We start from the raw sequence: 22,156 nt of genomic DNA, 5'->3' as shown, positions 1-22,156 counted from the left end.
TGCTCCAGAAGAGTAAGAGAAGCTGTTTTTAGAGGAGTGTCTTGGGATCAGAGTTTTTGCCAAGCAATGCATTTGTTAAAGGTTGTATTAAGTTTGGCAGGACACATTCTCACACCAAGAAGGTGTAAAACTTAAGCCAAGTTGCTTGGAAAAAAAATAGTTATCCTAACAACATTATTTTGCTCTCAGATTTTCTATGCAATCACTTTAAATTCACTACTGGACATTTCATTCCTAGGACTTCCTTTTAGGGATATGCAAAATCTTTGACATAGAAATGCTTAGACCCTAAACAGGCCATTTCACATGTCTTGAGCTTGGGAAAAAACACTCTTTAAATACCCTGGTTGGGTAGGCGACTAGAGCGCAAGTGGAGGAGAACTCGGTTCGAATCTGACAGGATTCAGCATGCAACCCATTTGAAGGCTTATGCGGTAGCAGTGCGTGCAGCAAAAAAGAGATTTTGGTCTGTGCGCACTGTGGCTGCAGGTTCACACTCGGCGGAACTATCCCGGGTTGTGAGGAGTTTGGTTTCTGCTCCTTCGACTTCCGGTCAGTCCCTGGAGGTGCTCTGCTTTTGTGATGCCTTTAATGGGTTCTTTGCAAATAAGATCTCCTGTATTTGGGCCGACTTGGACTCCACTATTTCTGCAAGGTCTATGGAGGAGGTGTCCAGTGATCCCTCTTGCAGTATTAGATTGGATCAGTTTCAATCAGTGACTCCTGAAGATGTGGACAAGTTGCTTGGGGCGGTGCGGCCTACCACCTGTTCTCTGGATCCTTACCCAACTTGGTTGCTTCCATCCAGCAGGGAGATTATTGGAGGTGGCCTTGTTAATATCATAAATGCATCACTGAGGGAGGGTACTGTGCCCCCCTGTCTGAATGAGGCAATGGTTAGACCACTCTTAAAGAAGCCTTCCCTGGACCCCTTAGTGATGGACAGTTATAGGCCAATCTCCAATCTCCCTTGGTTGGGCAAGGTGATTGAGAGGGTGGTGGCCAACCAGCTCCAGGCAATCTTGGAGGAAACTGATTATCTAGACCCATTTCAAACTGGCTTTAGAGCTGGCTATGGAGCTGAGACAGCCTTGGTCGGCCTGATGGATGACCTTTACCGGGGAATCGACAGAGGGAGTGTGACTCTGCTGGTTCTTCTGGATCTCTCGGCGACGTTCGATACCATCGACCATGGTATCCTTCTGGATCGCCTGGGGGAGTTGGGGATAGGGGGCACTGCCTTGCAGTGGTTCCGTTCCTATCTCTCGGGTAGATTCCAGATGGTGGAGCTTGGTGACAGTTGCTCTTCGAAATGGGAGCTATTATATGGAGTCCCTCATAGCTCCATTCTGTCACCAATGCTTTTTAACATCTATATAAAACCGCTGGGTGAGGTCATCAGGAGGTTTGGTGCTGGGTGTTATCAGTATGCTGATGACACCCAAATCTACTTCTCCTTTTCATCTTCAGGAAATGGCACTCATTCTCTAAATGCCTGCCTACAGGCAGTAATGGACTGGATGATGGATAACAAATTGAGGCTGAATCCAAGTAAGACAGTGCTCATTGTGGGGGCTCAGAATCTGAGGGGTGAGTTAGATCTTCCTGTGCTGGATGGGGTTACAATCACTCAAAAGGAGCAGGTGCGCAGCTTGGGAGTAGTCCTGGACCCAGGCCTCACCCTGGTATCTCAGGTGGAGGCCATGACCAGGAGTGCTTTCTATTAGCTTCGGCTGATTCGACAGCTGCACCCATTCCTTGAAGAGGATAACCTCAAAACAGTGGTGCATCAGCTGGTAACCTTGAGGCTTGACTATTGCAATGCTCTCTACGTGGGGCTGCCTTTGTATGTAGTCCGGAAAGTTCAGTTAGTTCAAAATGTGGCAGCCAGATTGGTCTCTGGGGCAACCTGGAGAGACCATATTATGCCTGTTTTGAAACGGTTATACTGGCTGCCGTTATGTTTCCGGGCAAAATTCCTGGTTATTACCTTTAAAGCCCCGAACAGCTTGGGTCCGAGATATCTTAGAGAGCACCTTCTTTTACATGATCCCCACCGCACGTTAAGGTCATCTGAGGAGGTCTGTCTCCAGTTACCACCGGCTCATTTGGTGGCGACTCAGAGGCGGGCCTTCTCTGTAGCTGCTCCCGGGATGTGGACTGCACTCCCAGCAGAAATTTGCAATCTTAATTTCTTACTGATCTTCAAGAGAGCCCTTAAAACCCATCTGTTTGGCCTGGCCTTTCAGGGTTTTTAATTAGTTTTAATTGCTTTAATGCTAACCTAGTTTTCAGGATTTTAATTGTTCTGATAGTTTAATTGTTTTTAAAGATGTTTGTTCATATTTATATTTCTTTTTTAATTGTTGGTTTTAATGGTTTCTGTTTTTTAATTGTAAACCACCCTGAGCAGTTTACAATCAGAAGGGCAGTATACAAATCAAATATATAAATAAATAAAATAAAGGGCCTGTTTCAAGCTCGGAACAAAACAGCCCCGTTTCAAGCTGAAACATTTTGAGTGCCATTTTGGAGGCTTGTTTTTCCCTTGCTGATTGGTTTTCTGGCACTGGCTTCTGATTGGCTTGTGATCTTGCTTCTTGGTTGGCTTGTTGTCATACAAATCAAGTGTTGTCATGGGTAACTGTGCTCCCATTGGCTGAGGGGAGGGATAAGGGAGCCCAAAGGAGGAAGTTGCTCTAGTTGAGCTTATGGCTATGCGTGTTGCTAACTCCCCCTGCCCACCCTGGGGGGTGGTGGTTTGCGGAAAGATTAAACATTTATTGAAAATTGCCCTCTTGCCCATTTCTTTTGTGGGTTGGGTAGTAGGTAGCACCCATTATTACCTACCACACAACCCACTTTGGTGTCCATAGAAGCTACCTGTGGGGAACAATGGGGTGTTTCAAGTTTCCTTATTGTTCCCTATTGCTGAAACACTACGCTTCAAGTTTTGTTCCGTCAAAACAACTGCTTTGACCACTGTTTCAATCAGTTGTTTCAGCCATTTACGTTTTGTTTTGAGCTTGAAACAAAATTCAAAATCTGTTTCGTGCACATCCCTACTTCCTATCTGTGAGAGATACTACAAATACTAGTGAGCAGTACTAGAAAGTATGAATGAACCTTTGCTGAAACAACATCATATCTCATTTATATTGTTATATTTTACTTCATATACATAATATTGAAAGAAGTTCCGCTCATACAGAACAATTTGCACAGGTTGTTTGAGTGAAGTAAACTTCTAAAGTCTCTCTACTCCAGTGAAATGTGTGACCTATTTAACAAAAACGTTTTTTAAATTGAAACATTTTTTAAATGGAGGGAATGGCTATAAAAAAAGTTCAGACAAATTAACTATTTCAATGTAGTTGCTAGAGTATAAGTTACCATTACCTTTTAGATAGTAGAGTCAATGAAAAGCAGTGAACTAGTTAGTGTCCTTCAGTACTCTCCATCCAGTTTTCAGCCTATAACTGTTAAAGAGTTGGATAACAAAGGTGTTGTATAATGAGCAGTTCCCTTGTACAATAAGCATGGTCTTGAGTTTCTGTTTCCACTGAATAGAACACTGACGTGTACATGTTCCATGACTGATATTATGCCCTTAGCTAGAATTGCAGGCACACTTTATATCACTGGACTGGTTCTGTCTCCCAATGTTTGCTGCATTAACCATTTATTTTTTCCTAGGAGACCTGAAATGCTGGGCTTGCTGTCTCTGTGGGACATGGTCCGCATAGCAAATATGTTGATTGTATTCAGATTTCTGCGGATCATTCCCAACATGAAGGTACTCTTGCTTTGCACATAATCTTTTTCAGTTTGATGAGGATGATTTCTTCTCCTTGCCCGCCCGCCCCCTCAGCATATGAAGGGATATTAAAAAGTGCTAATGAGAATTTATCTCTTTTTTAGTTCATGTCCTTAGTTGCCAGTACACTTCTGGATCTGTTGAAAAACACAAGAGCATTTGCTGGGATCTTGGTGGTAAGTGAAAATCAAGAGTGATGCATGTCTCCGAAATAGTTTTATCAAAGGATATTGGCAATTGAATATATTCACGCAAAGTTTGGTAATCAGAGTGGAGTCAGTATGGCTGACTACTGTTGGTTTATCAGATGCTCCACTCATAGGGTTCTTTGGGGCAATACTTCATCTGCTGGCATGACTCTATTAGGGATGAGCCCGAACAGGCTTTGGCAGTTGTGGGTGGGGTGGGGAGCTGTTCCTTTAAAAAGCAGGTCCTTACCTGCTGCTGCGGATGCCATGTGCGTGTGGCCACGTGTGTGCCAATGCCACGCACAGGCTGCAGGGAATAGTGCCGTAGCTGCGTGGGGCCTTTTGTACAATGAGTACCACGCCTGGAAAAGTAGGAGCAGGTAAGGACCTGCTTTTTACGGGAACCGCTCCCCACCCTACTGAACCGGTTTGGCTGCAGGTGCTCCAGTGAGTTGGGCACTTCCCTAAGGAGCCAACGAACCAGTTCGTGCACATCCCTAGACTCTCTGGGATATGTGTGTGCGCTGTGATTGCACATATCCTTCCCCAACTCCTGGCATGTACAGGTGCTTTTCGCTAACCGAGTGGGGAGGGGGAGCAGTCTATCTGAATTGTTTTTCTAAAGGCATCCTTGTCCCATTGTATTGGTCAGAGGACAAAGTATTGTCAAACTGGTCCATAGTGTCTTCCCATCCATTCATCATTTACCTATTATCTATATTGCTATATGAAAGCTGGTATAGTGTAGCAACTAAGACTAAGTGTAGCACTAAGTGGTATAGTGTAGCAACTAAGACATCAAGCAGGATAAATCCATTTCACTTCTGCCATAAGCTTTTTAGGTAGCCTTAGGCAAGCTACTCCCTCTCAGCTGCAATATGCATATAATCCTACTCGCTTTATAGGTTTGTTGTAAGGTTTAGAACCGGATAATATATGTTTGAACACTTGAAAGCTCTATACAAATGCTAAGTACGTATATACAAAATACATACAGACACACACACACACACACACACAGAGTAAACTAGATGGTCCCTTGTATATAAGTTGTGCAGTGAAACAGGTTGACCCTATAGGCAGGGTTTATACATACTCAGGGTATGCAGGAAAGTATTTGGTTGTAAATTTAAAAGGGAAACAAAAACAAAAATGTCCTGATGAGGACTGCACAGACTCGTTGCTTTTAGGAGCCACACAATGTTAGAGGGGTTGCGGGGAAGAAAATTGCATCTTTATGGGGATGGGAGTATTTGTGAACAACTTGTCTAGTTTGAGCCCCTAATAGCTTATAGTATCCTAGATGTGGGGCATAGGATTAGGAGAGGAATGGTGCATAGAATATGTACATTGCAGCTATCAAATGAATGTACTATGCAGTTTTCAGCTTTTCAATTTGTATTGCACTGGACTATTATTATAACTTTTACTGACTGCAATGATTATTGATTTGATATAAAACACCCCTAAATGGAAACATCCCTGGTTTTGGAAACTGCTATAAAGAATACCTGATCTTGATTAGACCTGACTTGCCAGACAATCATCTTCTCCCCTTATTGAGTTTCAGTCCTATTTGTTATGGGCAAGCATCAGATAAAGAGAGACTGAAATTCATTTGCACAATTTCTTTTTCAGTTGGGAGCTCATGCAATGATTTGCGTAATTATTGAATCATACCATTGTTTTGTAGTTCTCTTTTTCTTTAACAGATCTAAATAAAAATAAATAATGCATAAAGGGTGGTGCTCCACCTCTTGGTAGGTTTAGGAACTGCAAGGTAAAGAGTGCCTATTTTGATAAAATGTAATTATTATGATTCTCAATGTCACCTCCATCAGAGAAACACAGCTGAGGGCTACATGAGCCAAGCCTCTCTTTATATATGCGTATTTTTGTAAATTGATGTAATTAGCTTTTAGTACCTTTGACAACCATCCTCAAAGCATTTAACTGAGAGACAACTGAAATGTTTAAGAATAACACTTGGTCCTACCCTCCCATGGGGTTGTGTCATGTCAGAGAGCACAAGCAGGGTGGTTGCACAATGACCCTGTTACGTGTGCTCCTTGAATATCTGAATCTTCTCCTGTGGTGTGTATTTTACTTCAGCAGGGCTACCTAATGGTGCAGCAGGGAAATGACTTCAATAGCAAGCCAGAGGTTGCTGATTTGAAACCCTGCTGGTATGTTTCCCAGACTATGGGAAACCCCTATATTGGGCAGCAGCGATACAGGAAAGATGCTGAAAGGCATCATCTCATACTGCGTGGGAGATGGCAATGGTAAACCCCTCCTGTATTCTACCAAAGACAACCACAGGGTTCTGTGGTCGCCAGGAGTCAAAACCGACTCGATGGCACACTTTACCTTTTGGGCAACAAAAGGTAAAACAAGTGCTTGGAGATCATATTGCCATTCCTGCTTCACCAGACTGATTTAAAGTGCAAACTTTAACAAGCATTAATGTCTGCTGGAAAATAGAAACTTGAATATTTGATGAAGATGTGCAATGGAATGCTGGGGTTACTGATTGGCCAGTGCTGCTGCACATGTGAAAGTCGGCTCCAGTGGGGTTGTGCAGGTGCATTTGTGCAATGGAATTTACGCTGGAAACAGTAGATGTTGGTGTGCAGCAATGCCAGCCGACCAGTAATGCCAGTATTGCATTGCATTGCATTGAACATCAGACCAGCCACTGTTTTTGCCAGTTATTTTGCACTACACTAAATTAGCAGTAGAAAGTGATTGATGCTAGTGTGTTCTTTTTCAGGTGGCTTTCTATGCATTTGCAATAATTGGCATAGTGCTGTTTAGGGGTGCTATTGTTCCCATGGGCAATTCCAGGTAAGTTTCTCATGTGAACATGGAGTACGGACAGAAGCCATAATACTTGTGCATTATGGACAAGGATTCCTTTCCCCCTCCAGCAGAACATTATATAGCAGTCCTAGGCTTCCTGAATTTTGATACCTGTATTTCCACTTCTGTGGGTCTGTCTCACTGAGTTAATCAGTCCAATGTTGAATGAGGCCCATTGGAACCAGATCAGTCCCTTACCCCTAGGTATGATTTACTAGAAAAAACTCCCTCAGTGTTTTTAAAAAACAACTTAAAACACACCTTTTTAAGGAGGCTTTTTAATGCTCCATTTTTGGTTATATCTGGTAGGTTCTTTAGCTTTTTATAATTTTCAGTTTTTCGCATTTAAAATAACTTTTAATTTGAACCTATTAATGGTTGTGGTTTTTAATCTGACTTTTAACTTGTTTGTTCGGTTTGGTTAATTTTACTTTTATTGTGACTTTAGGGTTGTGAGCTGCCCCGAGCAGTAGTGTACTGGAGGGGCAGGGTATAAATATTTTAAATAAATAGAAGCATGCTTGGCAGATGCTTTTCAACAGGGGGTCCCTAAATCTAGTAATAAGGGCAAAGATCCTTTTCCCTTCTGACAAACATAAGCTGCTGCCTTGATCCACGTACTGAGCTATGTGGCATGTGGCTCCCGTGTCCTCCCCCTTTTGTCCTGAGTATCACCAAGCCCATGGCCCTTTGCTAGCACTTCCATCCTCTTTCCAGCCTGGCTGCTGGGGAGTGGGCGGCAGCAGCAGCAGCATGAGCTGGTGCTGGCATTGCAAGAAAGAAAGGGAAGCACCGAGGAATAAAGGTGGCAGCCGTGGTGAGAGCCGTTGCAGAAGGAAAGAATAGGAAGTACAAATGAAGGAAAGAATAGGAAGTTCAGCATAAGCTCTGTGTGGTGGGTGGGGGTGAGGGCTTTCCAGCTCCAAGCTAGGAGGAAGGCAGAGCTTGGAGGTCTTCTTTGTGCAGCTGCACTTTGGACGGTGTCTCCCAAGTGACACGAATGAGCCCCCATCAACTTTTTGAGCTTGGAGGTAAACAGAGGGAAGGGGGAACATCCCTAACGGTGTGCTGCTCTTTGGAGGCACCTAACTGTTATATCCATCCATGCTGTTACATACTTTGGAGGTAACTAACTGTTACATCCCTAACTGTGTGTTGCACATCTGGCCCTCAAGGGCATGATCTTGGCAAGCACAAATGTTGCCTGGCTTCCCACATGGCCAAAGTATGTGGACCCTGGCCTTTTCTCAAGTAGAAGACTTCGCAGCCTCCTTGGGCAGCTTGTTCAATTGACAATTAGATCTCACAGTTAGAGATGTTTGGCCTCAAGCATGCCTGCAAGTGAAGTCATCTGATCACTGGCTGCGTGGTGAAGAAAAGGTACTTCACATCTAGTCAGGGACATTTTTTTTTTTTAAAGTATGACTTTCTGGGGCTGAATCCTAACAGTGCCTGCTCCAAATTAACTCCACCCTGTATATGCCAATATTAACTTCCATGGAGTTTAAAACCATTGCTTCTTGTCAGATTCTTTGGAGGAGCATGGTGAATGTTTGTTGTTGTTTACAAGAAGGTTCAACAGATGCAGTAACTTATTCTCCCTTTTGAGCACATTGCTGACCAGGCCACATATTTACAAACTTTAGAGCCACGTGCGATTTCCCCCTTTGTTGACAGTATCTCAAACTGTCCCTCTTTGGGATACCATGGCAAAAGTATACAGCGCCATAGCAACACCGGATCTGTGCAACATGCTGTCGGAGACTGTTCTGAAATAACTTTACATGTATCATTCTCTTGTAGTGTCATAAACATGACAGCTAGCAACGCCTCCAGCCATTGTGGCACATATGAACAGCTGCAATATTGGCCAAACAACTTTGATGACTTCGCTGTGAGTCTATTCATTCATAATGTTTGTAACTACTTTTGGTTACCAGTTCACTGGTTTGGTGCCTCCCAGTTTGCTCTGTTTTTGAAAAATATCAAGTTCAAGTAATATCCGCTACAGCTCTCTTTCTTGCTTTTGTCTCAGGCAGCGCTGGTGACTCTGTGGGATGTGATGACTGTAAACAACTGGCAAGTTTTCTTGGATGCGTTTTCCAAATATTCATCGTCGTAAGTGATGGGCTAAGACTCTATATTTGGCAGACATCCCATTGTCTCCTTAGCCAGAAGTTCTCAAATTCTGTCAGAGTAGGTCCCCCAAGTCAAGAAAATATTTGCAATTTCTGGAAGGCAAATAGGCCTCTACAGTGTTGAGAGTGTCCAAGTGCTTCTTTCCCAAGTGGCAGAAACCCAGCTGTTTAGTTATCCGGGCAGACCTGTACATTTATTAGCTCACACAAGTGGTCTTGTCCGACTGGCAGTATAAATAATAGAGGAGGGAATTTGTAGAGCACTGTGTTTCACATGTCATGGGCAGGGAATTCTGGGACTGGAGTGTGCCCTGGTCATGGAATTTGCAATTCAGTGTTCTGTGAGTTCTCTCTGCCAAGGTTACACTGCCCACTTACTAGATCACTTGTGTTCTTTCACATCATCAAAGCATGTTAACTTGGAATAATGTAATTTTCTTATTTGTTTTTCTTTCCAGGTGGTCAAAATTGTACTTTGTCAGCTGGTGGCTGATTTCTGCTGTTATCTGGGTCAATCTGTTCATTGCTTTTCTTCTGGAGGTAATGTTTGAGTCAAAGCTTAAGGCAGGGGGAGTTATTCGCTCTATACAATTCATGTATTATACTAGTTGGACTTGAAAACCTCTTGATGGATAAATGGAATAGGTAGGTGGCGCGTACTACTACGGATATTTATATGCTGCTCTTCAACCAAAGTTCTCAAAGCGGTTTATATAGAAAAATAAATAATGCATAAATAAGATGATTCCCTGTCCCCAAAGGGCTCACTAGCTAAAAAGAAACACAAGGCAGATACCAGCAACAGTTACTGGAGGGATGCTGTGCTCGGGTTGGATAGGGCCATTTGCTCTCCCCCTGCTATATATAAGAGAATCACCACTTTAAAAAGGTGCCTCTTTGCTCAGTTAGCAGGGAAAACTGAGGCTATATCAGGAATGGGAAGCCTGTGACCTGCAAGGTGGATGCTGGTTAAACCCTTGCTGATGAGGTTACAGGTGAAACTCCTTTTCTTTTATTTTTTTTAAAAGACTTGCTAGACTTCTGGGTTTTAAAGGAATGTTAAAGGGCTGAAATTAAGGAAGAAAGTAAAGGGCTGGTTCTCACAGTCACCACGGCAATCAGGAGACTTGCATGACATGCATGCTCCCAGTTTGATCATAAGAACCCAGAAACCACATGAAACATGCAACCAACATCTACGGTTATCCTTGATCAAATCCCAGATTACCAATCTCTTTTCCATGTTGGGTTGGCACAGTGCCAACCCAGCATCGACATAAATTCCTGGGGATTTTATTGTTCATCTGGGAAATTTATTGGAAATCAAGTGTGCACATACCATGCAGATCTCCTGATTCTCCTTTCTCTGGGCTTGCCGTGATCATGAGAACCACCCCAAAGTCTCAGACCAGGCTTTCATGTAACTCTTACCAGTCAATATTCAGATGAATTTCAGTGTCTCAAGCATCACTAGTGCCGATGACTGTGTCCAGGCTGCCTTATGTTTGAGCCAGTTCAGATGGTCTTCCTGCCAGCTCGATTGCACAGAAATTCTGCTTGTCTGCTGCTCTGGGAGCTCCAGCAGCAGCTTCCATGAGAATATGAACATGACAAATATTTATATACCGCTTTTCAACAAAAAGTTCCCCAAGTGGTTTACATAGATATAAATAGGTAACGAAAATGGCTCCCTGTCCCCAAAGGGCTCACAATCTAAAAAAGAAACAGAAGATAGACACCAGCAACAGCCACTGGAGGGATGCTGTGCTGGGGATGGATAGGGCCAGTTGCTCTCCCCCTGCTCAGTAAAGAGAATCACCACTTTAAAATGGTGCCTCTTTGCTCAGTTATCAGGAGACTTCCTCACCTCTAAGTGCACCCCATTTACAGACGCAGCTGTTGGGATTTCCATGAGTAGCTTTATCTGATGATACACTGCTCACAAAAAGATTGCTTGTCTGGAGTTTTTATGAAAAACAATATCAGGGTGTGGTGTGGTGGGGAGGCCACTTTGAATGGCCCTCGTTTTCAGCCCCCCCCCTTTTGAATTGCAGAATTTTATTCACAAATGGGATCGTCGCTGCCATCGGTCATCTCTTTCAGAAGATGAATACCAGATGACTGTAGAACTCATGTTCAGGTGAGCCAGGCTCTACAAGTAGCAAGCGTATTTCTTTTGGGGTGTTACTCTCTACTGAGAGAAGAAACTCAATGAGAACTAAGTGAATGGCTCAGCCTTCAAGATAATGTGAATAGTGGGTACATAGGAACATAGGAAACTGCCATATACTGAGTCAGACCATTGGTCGGTCTAGCTCAGGATCGTCTTCACAGACTGGCAGCGGCTTCTCCAAGGTTGCAGGCAGGAATCTCTCTCAGCCCTATCTTGGAGAAGCCAGGGAGGGAACTTGAAACCTTCTGCTCTTCCCAGAGCAGCTTCATCCCCTGAGGGGAATATCTTCCAGTGCTCAGACATCAAGTCTCCCATTCATATGCAACCAGGGCAGACCCTGCTTAGCTATGGGGACAAGTCATGCTTGCTGCACATCAGCAGCCTAATCCAGGCTGGGATAGGCTGCTCATGAGAACAGCCTTTAGGTAGTAAAATTGACCATCTTCTGTTACATGACAGATTAGTTCCTCTGCAAAGGTAAGAGTTGCTAGTTTTTCTTCTGACAGGGTTTTTGAATCTTGAGCAAGCTAGACAGTAAAACAAGCAACAGGTACAGTTTCCCCCCAATCACTGCATCTCCATTCTGGGGGGAAACTGCACTTGTTGATGTGCAACAGTAGATTTGTATTAAATGTATCCCACTATAGAGGTTACTGATATTGAATTGATTGCAAAAGTTGTATCTGGAATAAATAAAGGTGGGTGCGTGCATACGCATGTGCAAAATCTGCATTGCACATCTGCAGCCTGCATCCACATCTGCTCTGCTGATTCTTTTGGCTTCTGTTTTGTCCTCCTAGGGATGTTTTGGAAGAACCTACAGAGGAAGAGCTGATTGCAAAACTTCACCAGCATCCACATATGCATCTGTGTAGATGACACATCAGCAGAAATGGCAATCCATTTTAGCATGCCTGCATGCAGGTAGCTGCAAGAAAGATCCTGCAAATCTTTCTGAAAGAACCTCATCTGATCTTGCTTGCCCACTATGCCAAGTCTTTAAAGATTACCAGCTGTTCATTTTTAAACTTTTTTTTAAAAAATCCTCTTGTGACTTTATTTTAAGTTGGTTTTATGAGACCATGGAGTAGTCACTTTAAAAATCTGAAAGACAATGTGACCAAAGAGTTTAACTTTTTTTTAAAAGAAAGTAAATAAAACTGTATTACTACTACATTGCACTTTAAAATAGAAACTGTGGAAGTTATGTTGCCACTATGCTGGCTTTTTGCTTTCAGTTTTCTTTTTCTTAAAAAGCAAACTTTGTTTGCCGAATTGTCTTTTCTGGTATTTGTTGTGTGCTATGCCAAGGACAGTGCCTTAAAGTTATCAAAAGGTCTGTGTAAAATGCTGAGCTTTTTTTAAAGTAATGAGAAAATATGTAATACTAAGTTTTGAAGTTGAAAGAAGAGGTCCCCATTATTCAAGTAATTCAGTTACATCATCATCCGTTCCAAAGTGGATTACCTGTGTTGCTGAGAATAATACAGTGCCAGTTATCACTGGTCAGAGCATGATCTCAAGCAGTAGGTTTTGCCCTTGGAACGGTTCTGAAGTAAGGGGCGTCTGTTACAGGCCTGTGGTCACTGCTGTTGCATAGCCATTTCAGTGAATCTTAAACAGCTCCTTGCACATGCCTTATTGAAATGACTGGCTGTTATACAACTAGAGTGAGTTGGATCATGCCTTCTTGTTTTCGTATTGTTTTTTTATTGCACTGTATTTGCATATGCCAAAGTGGCAAAGGAAATACATGTGCAGAAATAGGTTTTTATGCTCAGGTGCCATTGCACACGGTTCGGGAACCGAGCACACAACTGGATGCACATTTAAGAAAACTTCTGCATTGCAGTGCAGTTTCTGTGAGGTTGCACTTCTTTGTTGTTATCTGGAAGGAAATGCACATCCCCACCTGTTGAGCATGACCACTTCTGGATTTGGGCCACTGTGGTTCTTACACATCCGTAGAAAATGGGAAGGACCACTTTAGTGCACTTTGGGGTTGTGCTTCCCAGATGTGTAAAAGTAAAGTTATATTTCACAGAATGCAGAAATTCTGTGCGTATGAATGTTTCCAATTGCATTCTCTTACTGTATCTCTGACTATTAGCATTGCCAACCTTCTAAGAGTCTGGTTTTTGCTAGAAAGTTGCATTCAGGATCTTGAGACTGTTCAAAGCTACAACTTCTACTATACCATGTTTATGAAGATTGGTACTTAAAACTTTGCTGAACTCTTCTTGAGATAGTTGGTAACATAAAGTAAAACCTCTAGAGAGGTTATCAGTATCTGGATTTGTGAGTTCTCAAATCCTGTTAAAGGTGAAAGCAGTTATATTTTGTATTGTTTTTAAAAAGTAGAATTCAACATGTTGTGGTGCCACCAAATAGAAACAGGATTGCAGCAGTAAATCTCAGCCTTTTAAATTGTAATAATTAGAAATGTATATGGTCATTGGCTCATCCATCCATCCTACAAGCTTGTGTGTATGTGGCTTGGTCATCCACGCTCTAAAACCCCTCCCCACCTCATTTACTGGGATATTTTGAAGGATTTACAAAACTCAGAACTGGAGGGCATGCCATCCTTGTACACAAATTGATCATCTCAGGCATTTGTTTAGCTTTAATTGTCTTAAATTAAGCACTGTTGTTTTCAGTGGAGGAATAGCTCATCCAGGCTTTGCCCTGTTGCTCCACCCCCTTCCCTGAATGTCCACACACCAATTTTCCTATGTTTGATGTCACCATGCTCCCAGCTCTATCCATCTTCTCTTAGCCGGAGGGGCAGGTGCTGCTACAGGAATACATCAAGTGGTGGGGAGCTGATTGGCACACAAACGTTTTGGAAATACAGCTGGACAATGGCAGCACTGGAGGTTATCTGGCCGATGACATTTGCTTGGGCTCCATGATGCTGGCGCAAGTGTAGGGCCTGCCACCCAGCATCTACCGTGACTTTGATCCACTTGCCTGATCCATTGCTACAACATCACAGAGCCTGAGCAGGAATCATTTACTCAGGTAGTCCTGATGCTGCCATCCAAGGTGGAGCTCAAATTGCTGCAGAAGGGCCAAAGAGATGTGCAGCCACCTTAGAGCAGCAGACCTCTGGGGCCCATGTGCCTCCTCCATCTGCAGGAAGGCAGAGGGAGGGAGGCAAGGCTCTGGAATAAAACTAGGATACAGCAGGGAAGAGAAGTGTGCAAAGCCAGGCCAGGAGTGAGGGGGTTGACTTTCCCTCAAGGCTCCTTACTCCAAAGTAGACCCGCAGCAAAGATTGAGATTGTCTGAAGAGGACAACTGTAGTTCGGAGCATCCCAAACTGAATAATATGCAGCAGCCCTTTGGAACCATTCTGAGGTGGCCACTCCCAGGCCAGCCATCTCCTCACAGTATTGCACACTTCTGGTGTGTGTGTGTGTGTGTGTGTTAGAGAGAGAGAGAGAGAGAGGGCTCTTTTACAAGAAGGATAGGGCACTACATGATAGCGGTGTGCAACTCTATTTGCCATCAAATTGATTTGGGTCAAATTTGGGTGATTCGCAAATTTTGACCCAGAATTGAATCACCTTCAAAACAGAAGACATGATTCGGGGTTGAGGAGAATCACCCCTGTTTCCACTCGAATTGGTTTGGATGATTTGAATGCCATTTGTTTTGCTTAAAAAAAACGAGCCTCAGAATGGTGCTTTTTTCAGGGAGAGCTGGTCTACCAATTGGGATCGGTGGGTAGACCAGCCCTCCACTCTCGACTTGGCATGTCAGCCTACCTTGGAGGACAGGTCTACCCAGGTAGACCTGATCTCTGAAGCGGGCTGACATGCCATGTCCAGAGCAGAGGGCTGGTCTACCCACCTATCTCAGTTGGTAGACCAGTTGTCCCTGGGGTGGAAATCACTTTTTTTAGGCATGTTTTTCCAGCAAAATGGGCCTTAAAATGGCATGTGAATCACCTGAATCGATTTGGGTGATTTGGGGCTGATTCGTCAAGGCAGTTGGCCAAGCTGGCTGATTTTGACAAATCAGTTCGAGGGGTTCATGATTCAATTCAACTAGGGCTGGGGCAAGCTGAGGGCAGAGTGGGGAGTGGTTCCCTTAAGAAGCAGGTAAGCAGCTCCTTACCTGCTTGTCCACCGCACTCTAAACGGCCGCACAGGGCTGCGACGCTGTTCCCTGCAGCCTCCACGTGCCGACACTGCATAGAGGCTGCAGGGAACAGTGGCGCAGTCCCGTGCGGCTGTTGGGAGAGCAGTGGGGTGGGGACAAGCAGGTAAGGATCTGCTTAGCTGCTTTTTAAGGGAACCACTCCCCACCCTGCCAAGCTGGCTTGAATGCTGGCGCGTGAGCCAGTTTGGCGCTTCCCAGAGGAGGTGATGAACAGGCTCGTGTACATCTCTCGATTCAACCTTGAATCAAATTGCAGATTTTGATTCATGTACATCTCTAGTGCAAGACTCTGCTTCCTGGGAAGGAGCCCCACTCTATACCAGAAGCACACAGTACTTCATGGGTTTAGCCATGTTCCCAAGGGCTGCTGCATATTGTTTGGTTTTGGATGTTCTGCGCAGTCCTACTGAAAAGTGCTAATTGCCCATCATTTCTGACTGACACTTTGGCTAGTTTTAGGATAAACAGTAGGAGTGAATTGTGCATCACATAGTGTGGACAAGACCTAGATATGCAAGTCCTTTAAAGTGTCTAAAACGTCTAACTGTGATTTTAGTGAGGAAAGGAATTGACCACTTGGCTGAACATTGTAATGGCCGGCATGGTGTAGTGGTGGACTAGGACCAAGGAGACCAGAGTTCAAATCCCCATTCAGCCATGAATACTCATTGGGCGATTCACTTGATACTCTGGGCCAGTTACTTATCTCTCAGCTTAACCTACTTGACAGGGCTGTAGTGAGGAAAAACATATCAGTGTACACAGCCCTGTTATAAATGTATAAACAAACAAACAAGGGCAGCAAATATGTCAATATATTATGGGAAAATGGTTTTCTATACAGGGGATTTGTGTCATGCCCTAATCCAGCAAATCCTACATTCATTACTGATACTTATGAATTATTTTATCAGCAAGGATTATTAAATTCTTGTTCTGCTTTAGGTCTTCCCTGTTTTCTGCTTTGGGGTGTCTTCTTGTTCTCTGAACTCTCAGTAAGCAATTTAAGCTGCCAATTGGCCTTCTGTAATATTCAATCTGGAATTTCCTTTAATGAGTACTGAGTATGTCCTGACCTGTTTCTTTCGTTTATCTGTGTCCCATATATACTCCTGGGCTAAATCTAGTAGCTGGTGGAGGCCTGGTGGGCATGGTCAGCAAGCACGTGGTTGCAGGGCTGTGGCTTGCTAGTGCACTCCCATTTGCTTTCATCCATGAGTTCAGGTATAACACCTGAACAGGGCTGGAGGAAAGGCCCCATCATCTTAGCTATGGCAGTCATTTCTTCTCTAGCAAGTTAACTTGCTATAGCATATATTCCATAAGAGCACTATTTAGATTATTCCTGGCCTGGCCTCAGCAGAGACTTTGGTTGGCACTTACCTGTGCAGCTCAAGCATGTGACAGTATCCTTCCACTTCAGACTGCAGATAAGGAGTTGCATCTCTATAGAAATCTTTGACATGCCATGTCCCCCGCCCTTTGGTTCTTTGTTGACACTTTGATATTCTCTCCATCTAATAGGAAATTGGCCACAGAGCCAATTTTCCTTTTGGTTGTCAAATGTCTGCTGCAACTCCTTACTTGAAGCTTTCATCCTTTTTAAGGACCTGTAAAAACCAGCATTTGTATGCAACATTGCTCCTTTTCTTCTTTTATGTCACTCTTCTTTTTTGCACTGGTGCCATTTGGCCAGTATAGACTACCAATACGATATAAATCCCATTCCCTCATGCTCTGGGACCTTTTATAGAGAAACAACTGAAAATAATATATATTTTATGTGTTGGATTGAATGTGTTCCATAAATGTCTTACAATGTATCAATACAAATCATTTATTGAGAGCACAAATATTTGAATGTAATTACTGATGTCAGTAAAATATTTTTTGAGACAACTTGAGTTCTCTCTTGTTTTTCTTTTATGATAAATATGCAGGGTTCTCCCATACTGATTTGAGTCTGAAAAACTATTCTGTGATTTTTCTAAGGATTTTGAAAGATCCCTATGGACCAGTTCAATTCTGGTAATCTGTCTTGGTTAAGTGCTGGTTAACCAGAGTGGTTTGATCAGGATTGCCCTGGCATTTTGGGTTCACACTATCACCTTTGCTCACTAATCCTGATTAACTTTTTAAAACCAGGATTGCTATAATTGTGGGAACGCAGTTAGTAAGGACAAGATATATTGTTTTATCTTCAAAGAGGAACTTGCTTCCTCTTGTTTGTTCTGCATATACAGAAGATCGCTCTCAAAATTAACAGCATGTTTGTTTATTTTATTTATTTATTTGTTATTAAAACTTTTATACCGCCCTTCCAAAAGGCTCAGGGCAGTTTACATTAAAACACCATTAAAATCAGTTAATAATTAAAACAAAAATTATAAAGGCATAAAACAATGATTAACAATTTAAAACATCATAAAACAATTAAATAATCAGAACAATTTAAAAACAAGTTTTTAAAGAGCTGAGAAAGCTTGGTTGAAGAGATGTGTTTTCAGAAGTTTTTAAAAAATTGCCAGAGATGGAGAGGCTCGTATCCCAGCAGGGAGCGCATTCCACAATTTCGGGGCAGCAGCCGAGAAGCTCCGTCTCTGTGTAGCCACCAAACAAGTTGGCGGCAACTGGAGATGGACCTCCTCAAATGACCTCAATGGGCGGTGGGGCTCATAGCGAAGAAGACGCTCTGTTAAATACCCAGGACCTAAGCCATTTAGGGCTTTGTAAGTTATAACTAGCACTTTGTATTTTGCCCAGAAACCCATTGGGAGCCAGTTTACTTGGAAGTATGCTTCATTTTAATGAATCTTACTTCTAAACAGAAGCCTGCCCTAAATCCCATGGTGATGGATAATTATAGGCCAGTCTCCAACCTTCCATGGTTGGGTAAGATGATCAAGAGGGTGTTGGCTCACCAGCTTCAAGTGTTCTTGGAGGAAACTGATTATCTAGACCCATTTCGAACTGGCTTTAGGTGGGCTATGGGGTTGAGATGGCCTTAGGTCGGCCTGATAGATGACCTTCACCAGGGAATTAACAAAGGGAGTGTGACACTGTTGGTTCTTTTGGGTCTCTTGGTGGTTTTTGATACCATCGACTATGGTATCTTTCTGGATTGCCTGAGTGATTTGGGGATAGGAGGCACTGCTTTGCAGTGGTTCTGCTCCTATCTCTTGTATAGAATTCAGATGGTGGTGATTGGTGAAAGTTGCTATAATGGGAATTGTTATATGGAATCCCTCAAGGCTCCATTCTGTCGCTAATGCTTTTTAACCTCTACATGAAATGGCTGGGCGAGGTCATCAGGGGATTTGGTGTTGGGTGCTATCTCTACAAGCCGTCATCATCAGGAAATTTTCTGTCTGTCTCTCTCTCTCTCTAAGACATACCTGTGGCTAATCCTGTGCGTGGCAGCTGTTGCGAAAGTCCTATCCTTTTATATATAGATAGATTCCTCTCTTTTACAATCAAGAACATCTTCCAACCAGTAACAGTTGCATTCCAACTGACCTTAACCATCACAGGCTCCTCCCTGCTGTCTGTCATGGGCATGCTATCAGACTCTGAAGATGAGGAGGAGACAGGCAGTGCGACAGTGGAGGAGGGAGTGCAGCAGCTTCAAAGACAAGAAGTTGCTGAGGCAAGCGGGGCCGATTCACGGGACATTGAGGAAGAGATGGAGTCTAGTATGACAGCTCCTGTTGAGGAGACGCAGCTGATCTCAGCTGTAGAGAGGCACCAGTCGAAGAGACAGGAGGAGATTAGGAGACGCACGCGCAGAACTACTCGGCTAACAAGGAGAACTGCTGAGTCAGAAAGCAATGATTGAAAGCACATGGTTTCCACTTATTTAAGACGGCCACACCACAGTCGCAGTGCTGGAAGCAACGCTGTGTTTGTTGTACTACCCAGCTGTGTTCCTGCTTGCTTTGCTCGAGCACTGACCCCAGACTGTTTGTACTCTACTTGTGTAACTCGATTTGGACTTGGTCGACTGGCTTAGATATCGTTACAACTGGAACTGGCTCTGCTGTGGGATTGCTTGTACTGCTTTGCCTGATAACCTACTTTGTCTTTCTGTCTACTCTCCACTCCACCAGATGATAAGCTAAATGCCAATGCTGGCAACCTCCTGGGTGTCATATAACTTGAGACTAACCTGACAGGTTTATGACACTATCTGCATATGGAACCTCCACTGCCCAATCATCACAGTGCCTCAGGCTCCTTCTCCCTATCTGCATATGGAATCCCCGCTGCCCAATCAGGTGCTTCTGCTCACAAACTCTCGTAAGAGCTGCCACGCACGGGATTAGCCACGGGTATGCCTTAGAGAAATAAATATGTAGATAGAAAATAAAAGGATAGTGGGCAGGGGTCTGCAAAGAGAGGGGTCGTGAGGGAGGAAAGAGCCCCTTCAGGAGGAGGCTGCTGTTGTGTGAATTAGATGAAGAAACAAGATGAACAATATCTGTTAACCCAGGAAGGGAGAGAGAGAGAAAGAAAAAAGAAGAAGAAGAGAGGGGAAGAAAGACAGGAGGGGTTGAGCAAGTGGAGGAGCGAGAGGGGGGAAGAGAGAAAGAAGGAAGGGTGAGGGACAGGCCTGAGCCTGTCAGCAGCCTGAGGGGGATAAACAGGCATGTTGGCAGCCGCCGAGTGTTTGGGACTGCCGAGGACCGGGCTTGTCAGCGGCCTGAGAGAAATGAACGGCCATGGTGGTAGTGGCAGCGAGGAAGGGTCTGGTCAACTGTTGCTGCGGGGAGGAGCAGGAGCAGAGCTTGGGTGAGGAGGTCTCTGGGGACAGGGGGCTACAGCTTGACCAATAGGCGCCAGCAATGCTGCAGCCGTGACCAAGAGGGATGAGAGGGATGGAGGAGTGACCAAGAGGGGTGAAGAGGATGGAAGCAACAGAATGGAGGAGGAGGAGCAGGAGTGTGGCTCAGGGGAGGGTAGAAAGATCTCTGAGGTGAGGGGGGCTGTGGCAGGGGGTGAGGGGAGCAATCAAGTACAAGCGCTCAGAAGCTCTGTGCGGATTAAGCTAGTTATTACTTATTTTAAATATTTATACTTCGCTCCTCTAGTACACTGCTGTTTGGTGGGGCTCACAACATTGATAAAATAGATATACAGTAATCCCTCGACCTACGAACTACTCAACTTATGTTTTTTTCGAGTTACGAGTGACAAAAAAGACCGGAAGTAGTTGCCGGTTTAGAATCAGCTTACTTGACCTACGAATGTTTAGATGCGGCTTCCTCGAATTACGAGTGTTTTGAGACTTCCGTGGTGCGCTCCTCGACTTACGAAAATTTCGACCTCCGAACGTGCGTTCGGAATGGATTATTTACGTAAGTCGAGGGACCACTGTAATGTAAAGTTAAATATTAATAAAATTAAAAAATTAAAAAGACCAGGCTAAAACCACATTTAAAGACACAATTTTAAAAGTTTCAAATTAAAAGTTATTAATAAAAAGCTAAAAACTGAGAACTAAAAAACCTACCAGATATAAGCAACAGATAAAACATTTAAAAGCCTCTTAAAAAGATGTGTTTCTAATTGTTTTTTAAAAAACACTGAGGTGGCATGGCAAAATTCTTTGGGGAGGGTGTTCCAAAGTCAAGGGGCCACAACCAAAAAGGACCTGTCTCTAGACCTTGCCAACCAGATCTCTGTTAGTGATGGGGCCATGAGCAGGGCTTGAGATGCTGAGCGGAGAGCCCTGGCAGGTTCATATGGGCAAATGCAGTCCAACAGGTACTCCAGCCCCAAGCCATATAGAGCTTTAAAAGTCAAGACCACCACCTTGAATTTAGCCCAGAAGTTGATTGGTAACCAATGAAGTTGCCACAGGATGGATGTTACACTCATGAAGTGACTTGCGCCCATGAGCATCCTTGCAGCAGCATTCTGAACTCGCTGAAACTTCTGAACCATCTTTAAGGGCAGCCCCATGTAGAGCACATTGCAGTAGTGCAATCCGGGTGTTATCAAAGCATGAGTGATTGAAGTCAGGTCCACCTTCTCCAAGTAGGGTCGCAGATGGCGTACCAGTCATAGCTGGTAAAAAGTACTCTGCACACCACCGCCACCTGTGCCCAAGGTCAGTGTCTGGTCCAGAAAGACCCCACAAGCTGTGGCCTTTGTCTTTCAGGGGGAGTGTGACCCTGTCCAAGACCAGCTTTACCTCACTACTCGGATGCTCAGTTTTACCAACCCAGAGCACTTCCATCTTCTCTGGATTAAATTTCAGCTTTGCCCCCATCCAGTCCAGAACAGCCTCCAAACCCCGGTTCAAAGCATCCACTGCCACCCTGGTGTCTGTTGATTTAAAAGATGATGGTGCTTGGTATCATCAGCGTATTGCTGGGTGCTGCAGCATGTTGCTGAGTGTCAGCATATTGATGCCACGGCAGCCCACACCCACAGTTGACCTCTCCCAGATGTTTTCCGTAGATGTTAAACAGCACACAGGACAGAATAGATTCCTGTGACACCTCATAGGCCAAGGAGTGGAGCAGGTGTCCCCCAGCACCTCCTTCTGAGTGCAATCCTCAGATAGGAGTGGTGCTGCTGCATAACCATGCCCCCAAGTTCCAACACGGAGAGACAACCCAGAAGGATACCATGGTTGATGGTATCGAAAGCCCCTGAGAGATCCAGGAGAATCCACATGTTCAGTTTCTCTCCCCGCATAGGTCATCAACCAGAGTGATCAAGGCAGTTTCTATCCTGTACTCAGATCGGAAACCAGACTGGAAGGGATCCAAGTAATTGGATTCATCCAGGGCTGCCTGGAGCT

The 22,156-nt window shown here is 44.1% G+C and overlaps 1 protein-coding gene across 2 annotated transcripts in view; it reads left to right on the top strand.

The window, feature by feature from the left end:
* Positions 1-17,247, top strand: part of TPCN2 (two pore segment channel 2) — a 53,594-nt gene extending 36,347 nt beyond the window's left edge. For both annotated transcript variants that reach the window (XM_053286653.1, XM_053286652.1), the window contains 8 exons: positions 3,697-3,796; positions 3,922-3,993; positions 6,779-6,852; positions 8,671-8,761; positions 8,903-8,985; positions 9,464-9,545; positions 11,060-11,145; positions 11,979-17,247. In XM_053286653.1, the coding sequence (XP_053142628.1) occupies positions 3,697-3,796; positions 3,922-3,993; positions 6,779-6,852; positions 8,671-8,761; positions 8,903-8,985; positions 9,464-9,545; positions 11,060-11,145; positions 11,979-12,057 (667 nt within the window). In that variant the 3' untranslated portion in view covers positions 12,058-17,247. The remainder of the gene's footprint in view (positions 1-3,696; positions 3,797-3,921; positions 3,994-6,778; positions 6,853-8,670; positions 8,762-8,902; positions 8,986-9,463; positions 9,546-11,059; positions 11,146-11,978) is intronic.
* Positions 17,248-22,156: the final 4,909 nt, after the last annotated feature.

The sequence above is a fragment of the Hemicordylus capensis genome, chromosome 1, assembly GCF_027244095.1.
Source record: "Hemicordylus capensis ecotype Gifberg chromosome 1, rHemCap1.1.pri, whole genome shotgun sequence".
NCBI lineage: Eukaryota > Metazoa > Chordata > Lepidosauria > Squamata > Cordylidae > Hemicordylus > Hemicordylus capensis.
This window is presented reverse-complemented; position numbering and strand designations above follow the sequence as displayed.